The sequence below is a fragment of the Chelonia mydas genome, chromosome 10, assembly GCF_015237465.2.
Source record: "Chelonia mydas isolate rCheMyd1 chromosome 10, rCheMyd1.pri.v2, whole genome shotgun sequence".
In the NCBI taxonomy this organism is placed as follows: domain Eukaryota; kingdom Metazoa; phylum Chordata; order Testudines; family Cheloniidae; genus Chelonia; species Chelonia mydas.
Window position 1 is genome coordinate 22959895 of NC_051250.2, and position 17906 is coordinate 22977800.

Here is a 17906-nt window from a genome sequence, read left to right on the forward strand (position 1 = left end):
GAGAAGCGAAACCAAAATGATGAGCCCAGAAAAATAGGGAGATGACACTTGTCTGCTGAAACATAGATATTTTAAGAAAAGTGACATTCTATAATGCTGCTGACCTTCAAATCTGATCAGACTATCTATTGCTGTCATAATGCGAAGGGCACAACTGCTTGAGTTCCACCATGTCTTTCTAGATTCAGATTTTGAAGGAATGGTAGTAACATCAGAAAATATGTGGGAACCAATTAGCTAATTTCCTTCCACGCAACAAGCCCATCAACATATACTCTTTAAAGTAATCATAAATCTAATAAGAAAAGGAGTACTTGTGGCACCTTAGAGACTAACAAATGTATTTGAGCATAAGCTTTCGTGAGCTACAGCTCACTTCATCCGATGAAGTGAGCTGTAGCTCACGAAAGCTTATGCTCAAATACATTTGTTAGTCTCTAAGGTGCCACAAGTACTCCTTTTCTTTTTTCGAATACAGACTAACACGGCTGCTACTCTGAAACCTGTCATAAATCTAATATGGCCCAGACCTGTCTCTCACTTACACTTGAGGAAATCAGGGGCAATTCTATTTCTAGTCCATGATATTACATTGGTGTGAAACTGATGAAAGTGACAGACCCAAAGTGTTTTCAAACCGAATAGGATTTACAGATGTAGTGTCATACACAGGGATCCACACCAGCCAAGCCCTACCCCATGTAGAGCCCTTTGCAAGAGTGGAGCATTCGCCATCAAGCTAACTAGTAAGAGATCCAAACAAACCATCTTGTTTGTCTAACTTAAGATCACTGTTTAAATGGCAACAAATAATGGGGTAAATTCCTCCCTGAGGTCAAGTGAGGAAATAAATGGGGCTCACCCTGAATAGGTGCAACAAGGAGCAAAAATTCTTCACTGAAATGCTACCTGAGGTCTCAGTGACTACAACAGTTGAGTCACAGTGAATTCTTAGGAGTGAGGAGGATTGTTTTAGCAGGAAACCACCTACCCCTTTGATCAGAGCTACATTCCAGCTATACCACCCAACTCAGCTCAGTAGACGATTTTATCATCATTTTATCATCATCGATGATGTGGATACATCCATTGCAGACAGTTTCCAAGTATCTCTGTATCTTCACAGTGGGATTTCATTTGTTTCTATGTATTGCTAATATGGGAGAGTGTTAATGAGCAAAGGCTTTCTCATAGATATATAGGTTCTGATTCAGCAAGGTACTTAAACTCATTTATACCTTCGAGCATGTGAGCAGTCCCACTGATTAATTCCTCACAGGCTTAAGTTTACACATGGCCATATATGTGTTGGATCTTGTCAAAAAATGGGAAACATTTTCACACTGAAAAAATGTTTAGAGGGAAATTTTCTGGCCAGCTGTGATACACAGATATAATCAAGCTGGGTAAAGCACTTTGGAAACATGAATGAATTTTGATAACCCATGAAGTAGATCAGTATTATTGTACTCATTTTACGGGTGAGTAGAGTAAGTCACACAATGAGGTTAAGTCATTTGCTTGGTATCACAAACCAAAGTCAATTTTCTAGATCTTCATCGCTGTGGTATCTGAGTACCTCCCAGTTATTAATGGATTCCCTCCTCACAACATCACTGTCAGGCAGAGACGTATTATCCCTATTTCACAGATGGGGAACTAAATAAGGCACAGTGGTCATTAAATGACTTGTCCAAGATCACACTGGAATCCTGAACTTACGCTGGGACTTGAATCCAGGCCTTGACTCCAAATCCAGTGACCCATCCACTAGACTGAATCATCCCTGGACCAAGCATTGTCCTGTTCTAACTACAAATTGACACTGCTTCCATGAATGACACTTGTCAGTCTTTCAGAGTAGCAGCCATGTTAGTCTGTATCCGCAAAAAGACAAGGAGTACTTGTGGCACCTTAGAGACTAACAAATTTATCTGAGCATAAGCTTTTGTCAGTCTTGTCAGTCTGTTTCCTTTTTCTTCATTTGTATTCATTATGATTATTATTTAAAACAGGATGGCTGGGAAATGGTGCTAAAACTTTGTTGTCTAATACAAACCAACAGCTGAATGAGCAAGAAAATAAACTGAGTGCAAATGTTGATTGAAATTGGAATGCTAGGGGAAGGTTACAGTTCTGCTTTAATGCCTTTATTCTTTAAAGGGTTCTGTGAAACACAAGTGTCCTTGTTACTATGGAAAAGACAAGTGTTCATGTTATTTGTTATTCTGATGTATTATCTTAGAAACAACATATGTTTGGTGTTGTATGGTTAAAAATTCACAGGAATAAAGACAGTTCTACATTTTAAGGGTAGCTGATAGCTATATTTAGGTTGTCTCACACTTTCGGTTATAAAAGATTCTTGTGACATTTTCTTGGAGACACATTAACACCTCTATTGCTGCAAGCCTTTGACATTCAGCAAGGGGAAACCCATCAGGCTACAGAAGTGCCTTATCTTTGGGCTCAGCTATATGGAGAGTTAGTGCCCAGCAAGCTGAGGGGTAAATCTGCAGCACACTAACCGGCCCATGTGCACCCTGCTGCCAAGCATGAACTTTCCGTAGTGTGCTTTGAGCTACTCCCATTTCAAACAGCAGTATGCAAAGTGTGCTACCGAACTGTTAGTGAGCAGCGGCAGCAGGGTCCACACAGCCAGTTAGCGTGGGGTTGGCTAGTGCTCTTAGATTTACACCCCAGCCTTCTGGGCACTAAGTGGCCCGATAGCCATGCCCTTTTTCCTGGGAATTTCGATTCCGATTTGGCTGAGCTGCACAGAGCCTACACTCCATTGCTGCGTTGCTTTAGCTGTGTCTAACTGGTATAGTTACAATTGGTGACACCTCCAACATGGACACAGTTTTAGTAGTACAAAAGTGCTTATATCTAAAATAAGCACATGGCCTCAGTTTCTCATCGGCCCCACTTGGACCACTACATAAAGCAAGAGCTCCCTCAATTCCTGGCCCTGCGATGAGCGAGTGAGGGCACAGGTGGATTGCCTCCTGAAACTTAGCACATGGTGCCAGATGCCCATCTCCCAGAATCTGGGATAACAGCCTACTGCATCTGGCTAATGTAACTGGCCTGTTGTTCAAGTGGTAGAAGTCAGTGTTGAAGGCTCAGGGTTCAAACTCTGCTGATGATGCATAATGGAGGGATGGAACTGTTCTAGTTGTACATGATAGAATTTGTTCTTAAAAACCTATGAAATAACACACAAAAAGTTATATTAAAAGAATGTTATTTAGGTTGCAAAGCCAAGCATATGAAGGTTAGAAAATGCCAGATTTGCAGTTGTGGCCCTTCTAATGGTCCATGCAACCGTAACTTGCCCTATTGTGTTTATGAATTGTGATATTTAAGTACAGGATCACATACTGTTTTTTCCATAGGACCCTGGCTCATTCAGAGCACAGCTTGGATGCACATGGAGGCAGAATGAAAGTTGCACGGGCAACTATAAATCTAGCATTTCTCAACTTTTGAGTGCTTGATTTTGCAACCTAAATAACGTTCTTGTAACATATTTTTTATATTGTATTGAAATAGATTAGAGCATAGACATCTGTTCAAGGGAACCCAGCAGGAACTGGCATGGGAATTGACTAAAGCTGGAGAGGAACGAATCATTTCCCCAAGGCTAAACAACAACAATGGAGCCGCTCCATAGCCTGAGAGTTGAACTAACCCTTTTTGCTCCCTGGGAGGAGTGATTAGTTGAAAATCCCCACTCATCCTCTTCTTTGCCCACCCCCTAAATCATTCCTATGCTTTGGGGTGTAGGTAACCCCTCATGAGCACAACTCCACAGCACATGAGGGGTGTGACTCCCCTGCACAGGATCCCCCAAATATGTCCCCCTCCCCCCTCCAGTGTTGTCAGGCACCCCTACTACTGGAAAAAGGATGGGAATTAACCCAGGGAGGAAGATACAAATACAAGCTAATCATATAAATGCAGCTGTTTCTTGATGAGTTTTTAAGTATGCACTTGTATATACAAATTAGGTTCAGCCCTCAGGCTTCTGGGAAGTTGACAGTTACACACTCACTGTCACAAACATTGGGCACCCTGGATATTTAGAGACTAGAATCACTTAAAGTTTTTTTTTTAAATGACCAGTAAAAGCATAAGGTCCAATCCTGCAATGTGTGAGCACCTACCACAAGGTACTGAGTGCTCTCAAATCCCACTGAAGTCAATGAGAGTTTGAGGCATTCAGCACCTTGTAGGATTAGAGTTGCTTTTTATGCAGCACAAAGTACATTTGCCTCTTCTACTTTTTAGATGATTGATCCCCGACACCTCCTTTCAATGCATAGGCAAGAGATCAGACTTGCAGGCAGGAGAGAGGATGCTGAGTGAATTACAAGCAAGTCTGATCCCTTGCCTATGCATTGTGCAGGCTGCACCAAAAGTATAGACCGTGTGCACATGAAGATGGTGCATGCATGATGCAACCAAGGATGGATCTGACCCAAATCAACTGAGCCCATAGTTATAAAATAAATGAGTTCACCTCCCAGTTCTAAAGAAAGAGTGTAATGCTTCCCACCCACCCTCATCCCTCTGCTCAACCACACACTGGCAAAGTTCAACAGAAAACAGCCAAAGTGTGAGCTGTTTGTCACCAGTTACTAGAAGCAGGGAATTAATTGGAATTCAGGGAACTGGAGGCTGGTTATATGAGTAACAATCTTGTTACCGCAGTTTATCTGTACAGTCGATATTTTACAGTTTCATGCATGCAGTTCAGTTTCCCCGAAATCAACCTTTAAAAAAAAGCAAAACCACAGTTTCAGTCTTTCAGGGGGATCAGAAACCAATTTCAGGAAATAGAACCAACTTTGATGGTAAACGTAGCCACTGAAAGTAAGTGTCTTAAGCCAACCTACCTTTACAAAAAGAGGGTTGTGCTTAAAAATATGCCTGAGCTAAGATTTCTATTGCACAGGACCAGTCTGCTAGCTATGCAAATTGGCACCAACAGGGAAATAAGGAATTCAGAGGGGTTTTGACGTCTGGCACACCCCATAAAAACCAAACCAAAACACTAGCATCTCATCTGCATGAACAAACCACCAGAGAGCAAGCTGGCCATACACAATGATCTCACCAATAAACTGAGGCTTTCCTTTTTTTAACTCACCTAATTACCAAAAAAGCTGTCCACACTACCAAAAGGTGGAAAACCAAAACCACATTTCTTGCTTGTAACTGTGAGCATTTGAATCCTGAAGGCTCAAGTTTATGTAGATTTGGCTGAGTTTATAGGAAGACAGAACTTGCCAGACTGGCTCAGACCCATTCTCCAGCCAGTCCAGTATCCTGTCTCTGTCACTGGCCAGCACCCAGCTGCTCCCTAGGAAGCAGCAAACCCCCTTCTAATGAACAATTATGGAATAACCTGCCCAAAGGCAGCATTCTGGCCCAGACCCTCAAAAGTATTTAGGTTCCTGCCATTGATTTCAGTAGCAGTTAGGAACCTGAATATCTCTGAGGACCTAGCCCTTGCTAACACCAGTTAGTCGTCGCCTTAGGCCCTGAAGCATGACAGTGTATAGCTTTGAAACATTTTGGCTGTTTTTTTCAGTGTCTAAGGGAGGGAGATGCCAAAGTTTCTTCAAATCCCAGGGACTAGTTCACATAACACAGGCTCCCCTGAAGAGAACAGCCTTTCATTCTGTCAAATGCCCCTGTGGCTAGCCTCATTATCCATAGATACGTCTAATTTTTTTTTAATCTTCCTAAACCCTTGGCTTCAACGGGCAAGAGCAATACAGATTTATGTGGTGAAGACTGAGGGGGTGGAGGTGGGGAAATCTACAGGAAGCTTTATCCGCAGAACACCACAAATTCTACCTTTAGGCATAAGTTACTCTTTCCATATAGACTGGCTAGCCCTTATCTGGCTATAAGTGCTATCCCCCCAGGCCTTGATAAAGATTCACACCACTACAAACTAGAAAAGGAGTACTTGTGGCACCTTAGCGACTAACAAATTTATTTGAGCATAAGCTTTCGTGAGCTACAGCTCACTTCATCGGATGCATACAGTAGTTCACGAAAGCTTATGCTCAAATAAATTTGTTAATCTCTAAGGTGCCACAAGTACTCCTTTTCTTTTTGTGGATACAGACTGACATGGCTGCTACTCTGAAACCACTACAAACTGTGTTTCTGTTCTTTGAGTAAGAAGACTTACCCATTCAGCAACATCTCTACCATCAGGACACTAACAAAGGCTTGATTCTCCACTCTCTCACATCTGGCGTGATCACTTATGTATGTGGAAAGTGATTAATTTTTACAATCATTTTCATCTGGGCAAAGATCTGAGGCAGACAGTGGACAATCTGGCCTTGCGAGTCAAAATTAAAGCTGGACTCATCAGGCTGCTTTTTGCTTGGGTTGCTGTGGTCAGATGTAGTCAAATGACTGGAATATGAGGATAAATATGAGAATGGCTAGCCACATGAAAGTTGCCATCTTTCACTAGTGCAGCATATAAATGCTTCAGACTTTGATGGTAATAGTTAGTTAAGGAGGATGAGGAAGGTTCGCACCTTTCTTGGAGCTACTGGTTTCCGTGCATGTGGAGGCAGACTTCAAAAATAGTGTCGTGTTCGATTTACATACACAATCAAAAGAGCTCAGATTTCAGGCGTTTCATTTTAAATGAAACTGTAGATTTGAGAGAAGAAAAAAATAAATTAGAAGAAAGGAAGGCTGGTCTTGCGGTTAAGGGGCTAGCTAGTGGCTCTGTAACCTGACTTCCCTTGGGTTCAAGTCCCAGCTATTTTACAGATCCCCCAAGTGGGACTTTAGTCTGTGTGTTTTGGTTCCTCATCTGTAAAATGGGAACAATAATACTGTCTTGTCAATTTTGATGATGAACTCATTGGGACAGTGACTCTCTGTACAGAGTTTAGCACAATGGTGTCCCAATCTCAACTGAGATTTCTAGGCACTACCTTAACACTAACATGCCTCATAATAATAAATGACCCTATTTATTTGGATTGCTCTTTTCTGGAAATTGCAATGATCAGAGTGCAGGAAAGAACATTTTAATTAATCAGTCTAGTGTCTTCTGATACTGCCTGCAGAAATAACACTCTTACGCTGATTTCACTTTAACATAATTTTCCGTGCTGGTTGCCTATTTGGTACCACCAGGTCCACAGGAGAACAACGATACTTCACACACACACTGCCCCAATAATTCATTAAGCCTCACAATATTTCAGTCAGGGACTGGTTGAGCTCCCCAAAATAGGTGACTGAACTAGAATAAGGTGCTGAATTATTTTCAATTAGCCAAATTGTCCTCTCTGTGGGGATCAGAACCTGTTGGGTCCATCGGGGATGGCGTGCACAAGGAGGAATTTATCCCCCCTGAACCTTTCCATACCAGCATCCTGGGCAGATCTGCTCCCCCAACCACCCTCCTCACACCAGCATCCCAGGAAATCCTCCCTCAGCCCCAGCTTGGGGGAGTCCTGCCCACCCACCAATCTGCTGCAGCAGGGAAGCCCAGCTGCAGACTCTTAAGCAATTGGTTTATGATTCCAAGTTTGTCTTTGCAAGAAACAGGGCTGGGGACCTTGATTTAAAATGAAAGCTGAATTTGTCCTTTGCAGGGACCAAAGGGACTTGGTTAAACAAGGGCTCCAGCATGGGTCCAATGCGTCAGTGCTAGGTATCTTACCTCCCAGCCCCAAGGGACAGGGAAGAAGGGGTCACTGTATAACTCCTCCCACTCCTCTTTCCACCACCTGCCCACTGACATTAATGAGACTATTAACACTGAATAAGGTGAGCAGGATTTGTCCCTCCAGGGTTATGCAGTAGAAATGACACTTGCTGTATTCCCAACCCCAAATGTTCAAAAACCATGAGTCAGGCTCACCAAAAATCACGAGTCAGGCTCACCAAAAATCACGAGACTGTCTTTAAAATCATGAGATTACATAATAGATTTGGTGTTCTTTTTATTTGCTGTCTGCTTTTTGAGCCTTTACAGCGCACTGGGGTCACATTTTGAAGCTTTTTCCATAGATGCAAGTGCTAGAAATGTACTTTTTCTTTAAGAATGAAGGCTGAAATCATCACTTGACTCCAAGAGTTGGGGCTTTAAGGAAAACAATAATTATCATGAGACTCATGACAAAACCATCAGAGTTGGCAACACTAGTTGGAATAAGGAAGAGAGGAGTTTTGAACAGTCTGATAAGGAAGCAGCTGTTCACCAGACAGGATGGATTGTAAGGAGAGCCTAGTGCATCTCAGAATATGACAGAGAAATACCCCGTGAGAAACGTAATAAAACACAGATCAGAAACATACAAATTGCCAGGCACACTTCAAGCTCTAAGGGATCCTGCTGCAGTAATATGAAGCCTGGTTTGTTCATTTCAGTGCAGGTCTGTAAATCTGTATCAGCTGTTTATTTATGCTACTGCCCTCTAGTGCGCTGTTTCTCAAATGTGGCCACCGTGGCCACATGCGGCCACCAGGGGGTTTCTCTGCAGCCACGACAGCTTCCTAGGCAGTGATTGGGGGGGCGGGGAAGGGGCAGCAAAGCATTGGCCCCTCCCACTCCTTCCCTGTTGCTTCTGGATGCACCACTCTGCATGTCTCTGGAGACAGGTGAGGCACACCGCTGAAGGAGCAAGGTGAGTTCTCTACTAGGGTGGGACAGGGATGAGGGGCTTAGTGGGGCTTGGAGTGGTGGGGATTTAGGGAGCCTGGCTGCACACTGGTTTCAGAGTAGCAGCCGTGTTAGTCTGTATCCGCAAAAAGGAGTACTTGTGGTACCTTAGAAACTAAAATTTACTTGAGCATAAGCTTTCGTGAGCTACAGCTCACTTCATCGGATGCATTCATACTATGCTCCAGCCATGGGGCTACAGATACCAACCCCTGGCTGCGTGGCGGCAGTGGGCTCCGATCCCCGTCTCCGACCATGTAGTACCAACTCCAAATCTCGCCTGCAGCCGCAGACCCCAAGTGCTGACCCCAGTCCATGCGCTCCAACCCCCAGCCCCATCTGCTGGCCAGCAACTATGAGCGGCAGCAACTGCCGGCCCTGGGTGCAGATCCCTGATGCTGGCCTTGGGCTCTGGATGTCAAACCCTAGCCCATGCCGTGTGGCAGCAGCTGCAGACCCCAAGCGCCAGCCCCAAAGTGCGGTGGCAGTCAAACCTCGCCGCATGCTCTGACCCCCAGCCTTGGCCCCTGACCCCAGGCACTGCTCCTGGATGTCGACCCTGGGTTCCGGCAGGTGCTGGCCATAGGTAATGATCCCCAGGCCCAGGCACCAGCTCTGGGTGCAGATCCCCAGCCCTCGTTACGCAGCAGTGGGCACCAAGCCCAGGCTCCGGTGGGTGCTGGCCCAGGACACAGACTCCTAGCTCTGGCTGCGCAGCAGTGGGCACACACCCCAAGTGCCAACCCCCAGCCCCAGTCAGACAGCAGCAGATGCTGGCTCCAGGTACCGACTCCCAACTGCATGGCAGTGGGTGCTGATCCCTGGCCCTGGCCAAGTAACTGCGGGCACCGACCCTGAGCTCCAGTGGGTGCTGGCCTAGAGCACAGAGCCCCAAACCCAGGTGCCGACCCATACCTCTGACCATGAGGTGGCGGTGGTGGTGGCAGGGCCCCGCATCCATCCTTCCTGGCCCGCACTGCCTCACCCCTCCATCCAAATCTTAACTTGCCAGGAATTGCTGTGAAAAGTGATATTAACAAAAGTACAAATATCACTTTTCATAGCATTATTTTAATTATTGAGTCTGCAAAAAAAATCCCTACATAAATAAATTGCAATGAACTGGATGTGTATACATGCACATTCGTTTTTCCTAAAATTAATTATTTTAGGGAAAAGTGTCAGTGCGGCCACCAGCAAGAGTTGATGGCGTACTCTGAAGCCACCAAAAAATTTGTTGCGAGAACCCCGGCTCTAGTGGGTGAAATATGACTTTGTCCACTCCAGCAGGCCAAACCCTCTTATGAGCATCCCTTCTACTCCTCTCTCCAACGACAAGATTCCGGTAGTCTGTTTTTCATTTTAAAATATCTGCTCACCTTCTGTGGGAGGGAAAGAGTGAGTGGGGGAAGAGGCGATGGAACAAAGGAATGAGGAATGATGGAGGGATCCTGGGGGGCAGAGGTGATTAAAGGAATGAGGATCCCCAGGAATTCTAAAGAGCATGCAGGGTGAGGTGGCATGACCATTTCCATGGCCACTTTGCCCATTTTGACAGGTTAAAGAGTAGCAGCCGTGTTAGCCTGTATTCGCAAAAAGGAAAGGAGTACTTGTGGCACCTGCCCATTTTGTAATGTTTCCTCCATCCAGAGTGGAATAGTCCCCCTACAACACTTTGTCAGGAAGGAATAATCTCCATCCAGTTTTAATAGCTCTTCACTATACAAAATGAATATCATCCACCACAGGCTGTCACATAGGAGAGTATCATCAACTATTCAGAGGGCACCACAGGGTCTCTGACTACCTCCCCTCAAGGCTATCGGGGTATAGCTGTGATCATCTAAGGCTGCTGCCAACCTTCACAGGAAGCAGCTCTCTGTGGCTTTCACAATGTCCAAGCCTGTACACTCACTAATGTCACTTCCTCCCACTTAGGGTGACCAGATGTCCCAATTTTATAGGCACAGTCCCGATATTTGGGGCTTTTTCTTATATAGGCACCTATTACCCCCCACCCCGTCCCGATTTTTCACATTTGCTATCTGGTCACCCTACTCCCACTTGAGTGACCAGCAGTTCTGTTGCTTCTTTCACCCACCTCTGACCCACAGCTACCAACTATGACCTCCACATTCCCTCCTGCTGAGCCACGAGATCTGAATTACCTTTTTGGGCAGTCCTGCTTGTTTCCCTCCTGGAGAGACCTTTGCCTGCTGTTCTACCAGTGCCTGATGATGTACCTACACACATACACACCAGAGATTTTTCCCCTGCAGTCTGCAACAGAAAAACACACAGCAGCTAAGCAGCTGTCCCCTCCCTCTCACCTGATCTTTTTTGCCTATAGCTAGCCGCACATAGCTTTTATATCAATTGGAAGATGCTTGTAACATTTTCCTCTTACGCTGCATGATGGCTGCAATGCAAAAGCTTCCCCATACCTGAGGGGAAATAAGCAACACTCCAACTCCATGCTCCAGAGAGGTACGTGGTTATGTGGATACGGCATTGGCTAGGACTCAGGAGATCTGAGCTCTACTACTGACCTATTGTATGACCCTGGGGCTGGGCAAGTCACTTCACATCTCTTTGCCCTCATATCCTTTGTCTGCCTGGTCTAATTAGACTGTTAGCTCTTTGGTACAGGGACCATGTCTTACTATATAGGTTCATAGAGCACGTAGCACAATACTGGTTGGGGACTCTAGATGCAACCATAATAAAAATAAAAGATAATTCTCAGCGACAGTCACCCAATAGATCAGCTTAGTTGTGATGACTGTGCTCACTGCAGCTAAGAAAACAATGCAAACCAATTTCCACTAACATATATTCAAATTCAAAAGAAAATTTCAGTTCACCATGTTCCTGATACTTTTGCATTCACTTTCCACAAGTATTAACGCACTTGAGCTTCACTAGCATGAATATTCATGAAACGCAAACATGAAGCTCAATTACTCAGAAATTCTTTGGAAGAGGATGATTTGAATATTTGATTACAATACATAAAATTCATACTGAGTTGGTTTGTTATATCTGCCATCCAAATAGGGAACAAAACCACCAGGAGCCTCTTTAGGTAACTAAGGCCCAGATCCTCAAAAATAATTATTTCAGGTGGAGTTAGGTGCCTAAATGCCTTTGAAGATCAAGGTCTAAATACCACAGCGTGAATCTCCAAGTTTAACACTGAATTCTTTGCTAGCCATGACATCACCATCACATTAGTCCTGCCTGTGATGGGGATGGACTTTGAAAGGAATATTTACACTCAGAACAAGCGGAAAACACATTCCCTTAAATTGATCCCAGACTAGGAATTTGTGGGTGATAGCAGCAACCTTCTGTCAGACAGAAACCATACTTTTGTATGGTCCCAGAAAACCACAGCTACCATTAAGGGGAAAAAAATCTCACTCCTGCAATTGCTCCCAACAGGTAACAGCCACCTCATTCATCCATTGCATACATCCCAAAGCACGTGCACTTTGCAGGCATGAAAGATCACTGTTTTATTCATTCTATGCTCATAGAGTAAGTGCTTTATTTTGTGGTGAATGTGCTCTAGTTTTCATACCTACCAAAGATGTTAAAACTCTGCTTTAAGTGCAAAACTCAACCCAAATCTTCAGCATAGAGAACTGGTGTCTCCGTAATTTCTACCTCTCGTTGTACAAAGCCACAAAACATATGGGAGAAACAAGTTGTAGCCTGTAGGAATGGCAATCAACTGCTTGTGTTCTCCTTGCTTTCCTGAAAGCTAACCATTGGCTGACTCAGTTTCTCTGTGAGACTGTGGATGAGCTGGCATTTCTGACATGGTTAGGTTTAAAATAAACAAAAGTATCCTTACCATTTAAACAGGTGCTGTTTAGTAACTTAAAAAAGCTCCTGCTCAGGTTGAACTCAAGTTCAGCCGAGCCTGCTCAGGGAACAGACATACTTTGGCATAGTTTAGGGCAAATAGCTAAAGCAAGGTTTCAAAGAGGATTTCCAAATCTCCTATTGGAGTCAGAGAAAACTACCCCAGGTTCGCCATTGTATTCTTTATTATACCCATATTTGCCTGATTGCCTCACATTTTGGGATGCCATTTAACACATCACTTTTACTAATTAATTAACAATGGACAGTGCTAATCACCAAGGCATCCATGTTGACCAGCTACCTTTGAAGAGCCCTCTACTAGAAGTTCCACCCCAGCTTGTTGCTCTTGTTTTCTTGGCTTCTGCTCCTTGTGCTCGCCCCAGTAAATTCATAGCCTGCACCAGCTGCCTGGCCCTCACCTCAATACACCTCTCTATTACCGTCCCACACGACACCTCTCTATAACCGTCCCACCACCCTTCCCCCTTCCTCAGTTTCCCCAACATTTTAGCCACCTCTTACTGGCGACTGGTAGCCCTGTTTGCCCAGAGCCACGAGACAACCGGGGGGGCGGCGGAAGAGGCGAGCCCCCCAAATCTCTATTACCGAGCAAGAGGCTGAGTGACGGCTAGAGGCTTAGGATGCATAATCAAGCTACCCAAGAGCCCTCCCTGCGCAGCGCCGCTCACAGGCGGGGGCCGGCCGCGGCCGCTTCCAGCAGGGCTTCGGACTGGAGGCTGACCGGGGAGGGGGAGCTAGGTAGCGCTCCGCGCCCCCACAGCCCCGGTCCCCCCGCGGCTCTCCGGGGACGGGGGGGCGCCCGCGTGCGCCGCCCACCCTCACCCCGTATCCCCTGGAGCGCGCCAGGAGCCGGGCTGCCAGCGGCCGCGGCCCGGCGCAGCCCCGCAGGCGGCTTGGCGCAGCTGTTCTGGGGAAGGGGCGGGGCGGGGCGGGCTGCTCGGGGCCCGCTTTGTGCTCGCGCCAGCCAGGATTCCTTGGAACTGGCCCTCGCGGCGCCCGGGAAGCGAAACCAATGGGGGCCGGCCAGCCGGCCGCCCCTCCCTCCCGCGCCCGGCCGCCAGCCGGAGCCTCGGCGCTCCTGCGCCGCAGCTGCCTGACGCAGATGGAAAGTGAAAGTGAGCGGCTCGTGGCCAGGCCACGTGTTTTCTGCGAATCGACCCGGAGAGGGTGGAGCCGCCAGGGCCGGGGAGCGGAGCCCGAGCCATAAAACTGCGGGGCGATGAGCGCAGGCAGAGCAGTCCGGCTCCAGCGCAGCCTCTGGCAGGCTGGGATTGCTACAGGCGCTAGGCAGGACTCGCGGGCAGATTATGGTTGTGCTATTCCTAGGGCCAGGCCTACGAGTGCACCACTGCCGCGCGGGGGCTACGGGCTTGCAAGGCGGCCGTGCTCGCAGCTCGGGTTTATGGTGCCCTGAGCCCGTGCAAGGAGCAGCGCTGATCCCCGCGGCTCAGGGCAGAGAAGGTAAGGGGCGCTGTCTTTGTAAGCCATTGCCAGGGCAGTCCCGAGCGGGCTTCCACGCGCAGCCTTTGGTGTCCCTTAGCCTGGAGCGCAGCGAGCCCTAGTCCGCTTCCAGCCAGAAGCGTTCAAGGAGTTTCCAAGCGCGGCGAATGATCTTTGGTCCTTACGCAAGAACTCACGAGCCTGCACAACGCTGGGGTTTTTAAAGATCGGTGGAATATAAGGTAGCAGAATCATAATAATACTGCCCATCGCTGAGTCTCTAGCTAACGCCTTGCTTGCCAAAAGGACTCCCGAGCCGTTCGCGAAGTGTCTATTCTGCGGCATCATTGAAAGGTAGTTACCTCTGGGGTGGAGCGAAGCGGCGAACTGACAGACCAGCATTAGCTGGGCCGGGATGGGGAAAACTTTGGCCAAGGAGACAAGGGCGAAACTTCTGCTCGTAGGAAAAACTGCCTTGGGACCTTGCAGTGAGGCACAGGAAAGCCGTTCTGTTTTCAAGCTTACTGGCAGTGAAGTGCATAGAACTCTTTTTATGTACGCCCTCCTTCCCCCCCAAAAAGAGAAAATGTTTTCTTTCTCCTGGAGGTGAATGGTTTACTCTAGAGAACCTTATTGTTTTAAACGAAAAGCTATCCCCCCTTCAGAGTGCCTTGATTTTTTTTTTTTAAACTTTGAATACTGAATAGCGATCCTCACCCAATGATTAGAAAAGCTGACATCAGTTTCTTTCATGTGCCATAGAAGGAAAACCTACCCATACTTCACTTGTTTTAAGTGATCTGCTAATGTCAGGAATTTATTATAGCTATTTCAGTCAGTAAAATGATCTAAACTAAACTAAAATGTCCAGCTGTTGCATTCACAGAGACAGGAATCCAGCTAAGTGGTGTCTCTTCATTTACGTCCGCATGTTGCTGTGTACTTTGTGAGACAGCTGGGGGGATTCATTTCTGAGAATGTTGAGAGAGCTTGAGGCAATCTGCCAGTGCAGATCTATAACTGACTGTAGGGATAAATTCTAAAATCTATGCTTTCCAGTAAGGTCAAGGCAGCCAGCAGAGATGTATTGAACCATGCTGTCGGGTTAGACATTTGAGGCCACATTAATTGCTGGTACAACAATGCTTATTTCAAAAGACTTACTTGAGGGATGCATTTGGCCCTTGGTGCTGAAAGATATATCAATAGGAAGCAATTTAGATAGGGCCACTTAAAGTGCATGCAATACAAAAAAGAGAGAGAGGAATAATGCTTTAAGGGTTCATAGAGGTTGCTTTGTGTAGGCATAGTAAGGTGGTAACATTGCTATCCCCCCGGGAGGGAGCAAGGGGTGGGAAATGGACTTCTATGGCTGCTTCTCCAGTTTATTGAAGAACGGAGAGTAGATTTAGGATTATGAGTAAATTGGCAGTGTTATAAACTGCACTGCCAATCATGTTTGAATATCACAATGCCACCTATTCATTTCGGCCAGTTCCATCCAGTTTCTGGGGATTTGTACCCAGCTGCAGAATTTACCTTTCCTTTATCCACTTTTTTTTTTTTTCCCCCACATAATGCAACGAACAATACAGTCTGAGTTCAGACATCTACATCTGGGAAATGGGAGAGGGAAGTGAGCAAATCAGTAGTTTTATTCTAAGTGGTTTTATGCAAGATTAAGGAATTGATGGAGAAGGATATACATAGAAAGTAACGTTTGAAAAAAGAGATTCCCATCAGTCAACTCTATCCAGAATCTGACGCATTTCTATGACTAATAGTAGGAAAACCACATCATTTGTAACTGTTTCCCTGGCTGGATGCTTCTGACCTTCAGATGTTTCAAGAGCAATGGATTGCTAACCTAGCCAGAAAGTGATGCTGTTAATCAGTTGTTGCTGGGTGTAAATTTGCAGAGTAAAGGCTTTATTTTATAAGGGAGCAGAGAGGTGTGAATGGAAGATTGTCATTAATTTACACAGATTGAGGGCCCCTCTCTCCCTCTTCCTTCCCTGCGGATCTAATGTTTTGTTTTGGTTTTTTTTTGAATTTCAGAATAGCCGCTGGAGAGCTGCACTGCCCTGGCCACTGACGCTATGGAAGACCGCATCCGCTGGTCTAGTCTATAGGATGGTAGCGCACAGTAAGGTGGCAGCAGATAATGCAGTTGCAGCAGACCCGAGATGTCGACTTGAGCCTCCAGCAAGGGATCATTCTCGGCCTAGAGGTTACCATGGCCCGGCTCGGTCCAACAATGGGCAGGCGCAGAGCGACACACACTTCCGAACTTTCCGCTCGCAGGCAGATTTCAGTAGTATCACCCGAGCGAGCGCCCTGCTGGATGCATGTGGCTTCTACTGGGGCCCACTGACTGTCAGCGCGGCCCACGAGAAGCTGAAATCTGAGCCTGAGGGCACTTTCCTCATCAGGGACAGCAGACAAAAAAATTGCTTCTTTGCCATCAGTGTTAAGACTGTTACTGGGCCCACCAGCATCCGAATAAACTTCCAGGCTGGGCGTTTCAGCCTGGATGGCAGCAAGGAGAGTTTCGACTGTCTCTTTAAGCTACTGGAACATTATATAAGCTCCCCAAGGAAGGTGCTGGTCACCCCACTACGCAAAGTCCGTTTACGGCCATTGCAGGAGCTCTGCCGGAAAAGCATTGTGGCAACATTCGGGAGAGAGAATTTAAACCACATCCCTCTCAATCCAGTTTTAAAGGACTACCTGAAATCCTTCCCATTTCAGATATAAATACAGCATTAACTGCGTGCGTGTGTGTGTGAGAGAGAGAGGTGTGAAGACATCTGGGTTTTTTAATCTATTTGGGAGTGACCAAATTTATTTTTGTAGCAATTTACTGTATTTTGTGATGGAACCTGAACACTTGACTTCTTATGTTTACACAAACTGTTTGCACAAACCCAGGGTTTTTAAATCCTGGAATTATTTTTCTGCTGGGCAGAATATTCTATTTTATAATATTTCTAATGAAAATAATGTAATAAACTTTATTGTGAAAGTTTTTAAAAAATAGCATCTCTGGTGTCTTTAGATTTCTGGGTTCTGCTTTCTGATCGCTGTGTTTATTAGTTAGGAGTGACAATGGGCCAGGCCCTTAGCTAGGGTAAATCCTAGTAATCCACTGAAGTTTCACTGATTTTACCCCAACTGAGGAGCTGGCCAAGTAACATTGGTGCTGCCAGCAGACAAAGACAGACATACTCTCTGTCCCAGGTACTATATAAAGAAACAGAAATGAGACAGAATACACTAAGGATGGGTCTGTGTTGGATCCTTCTACAACTCCCCTATAAATCAATAGGAGCAGGGTACTGGAGTGTATATGCTGAGATGCCTTATTTAATAAAAAGTGAGGTTTATGGAAGGATTTGAATATCTGTAGTCACCCTTCCCCATGTAGTAGTTAGAGGACTAGAAATGATTGGTCCTTTATGTTCAAAGTTTAGGTGTTTTCCAGGGGAAAATTTAATATTGAGAAGGAAAGTGCAAGGGAGCTGAATAAATACACACTTTTTGCAAACCCCACCCCCAAAACCAAAACCTTGTTGAAACTGCCTCTGTACTATGCTTGGCTGCATTCTTCACGTTTTGTGAAGGAGTGATTCTATGACATCCCCTTGTCTGGGGTAATCATCGGACTTGGGCTTGTCTAATTTCTTTTAAAAGCTGCATACACAATTCCAAGGCTGTAGGCAAGAAGTTGCTGTCTTACACAACCAAATCACATGAATGTCAGTGAAGAAAATCAAACAGTGCAGAAATGACAGATACTTCAGAAGGACATGAGCGCTCTGTCACTATAAGGGGTGTGGGGCAGTGGTCCCTC

The 17906-nt window shown here is 45.8% G+C and overlaps 1 protein-coding gene across 3 annotated transcripts; it reads left to right on the forward strand.

Moving 5' to 3' along the window:
* Positions 1-13778: 13778 nt before the first annotated feature.
* On the forward strand, positions 13779-17090 carry SOCS1 (suppressor of cytokine signaling 1). 3 transcript variants are annotated; one of them, XM_027820640.3, is made up of 2 exons: positions 13779-14407; positions 16112-17090. In XM_027820640.3, exon 2 carries the CDS (start codon positions 16187-16189, stop codon positions 16808-16810), a length of 624 nt encoding a protein of 207 aa, XP_027676441.1. In that variant the 5' UTR covers positions 13779-14407; positions 16112-16186; the 3' UTR covers positions 16811-17090. The 3 variants fall into 3 exon arrangements, with proteins under 3 accessions (XP_027676441.1, XP_043380099.1, XP_007058186.1); XM_043524164.1 differs by having other exon boundaries at positions 13779-14295; XM_007058124.3 differs by having other exon boundaries at positions 13780-14074.
* Positions 17091-17906: the final 816 nt, after the last annotated feature.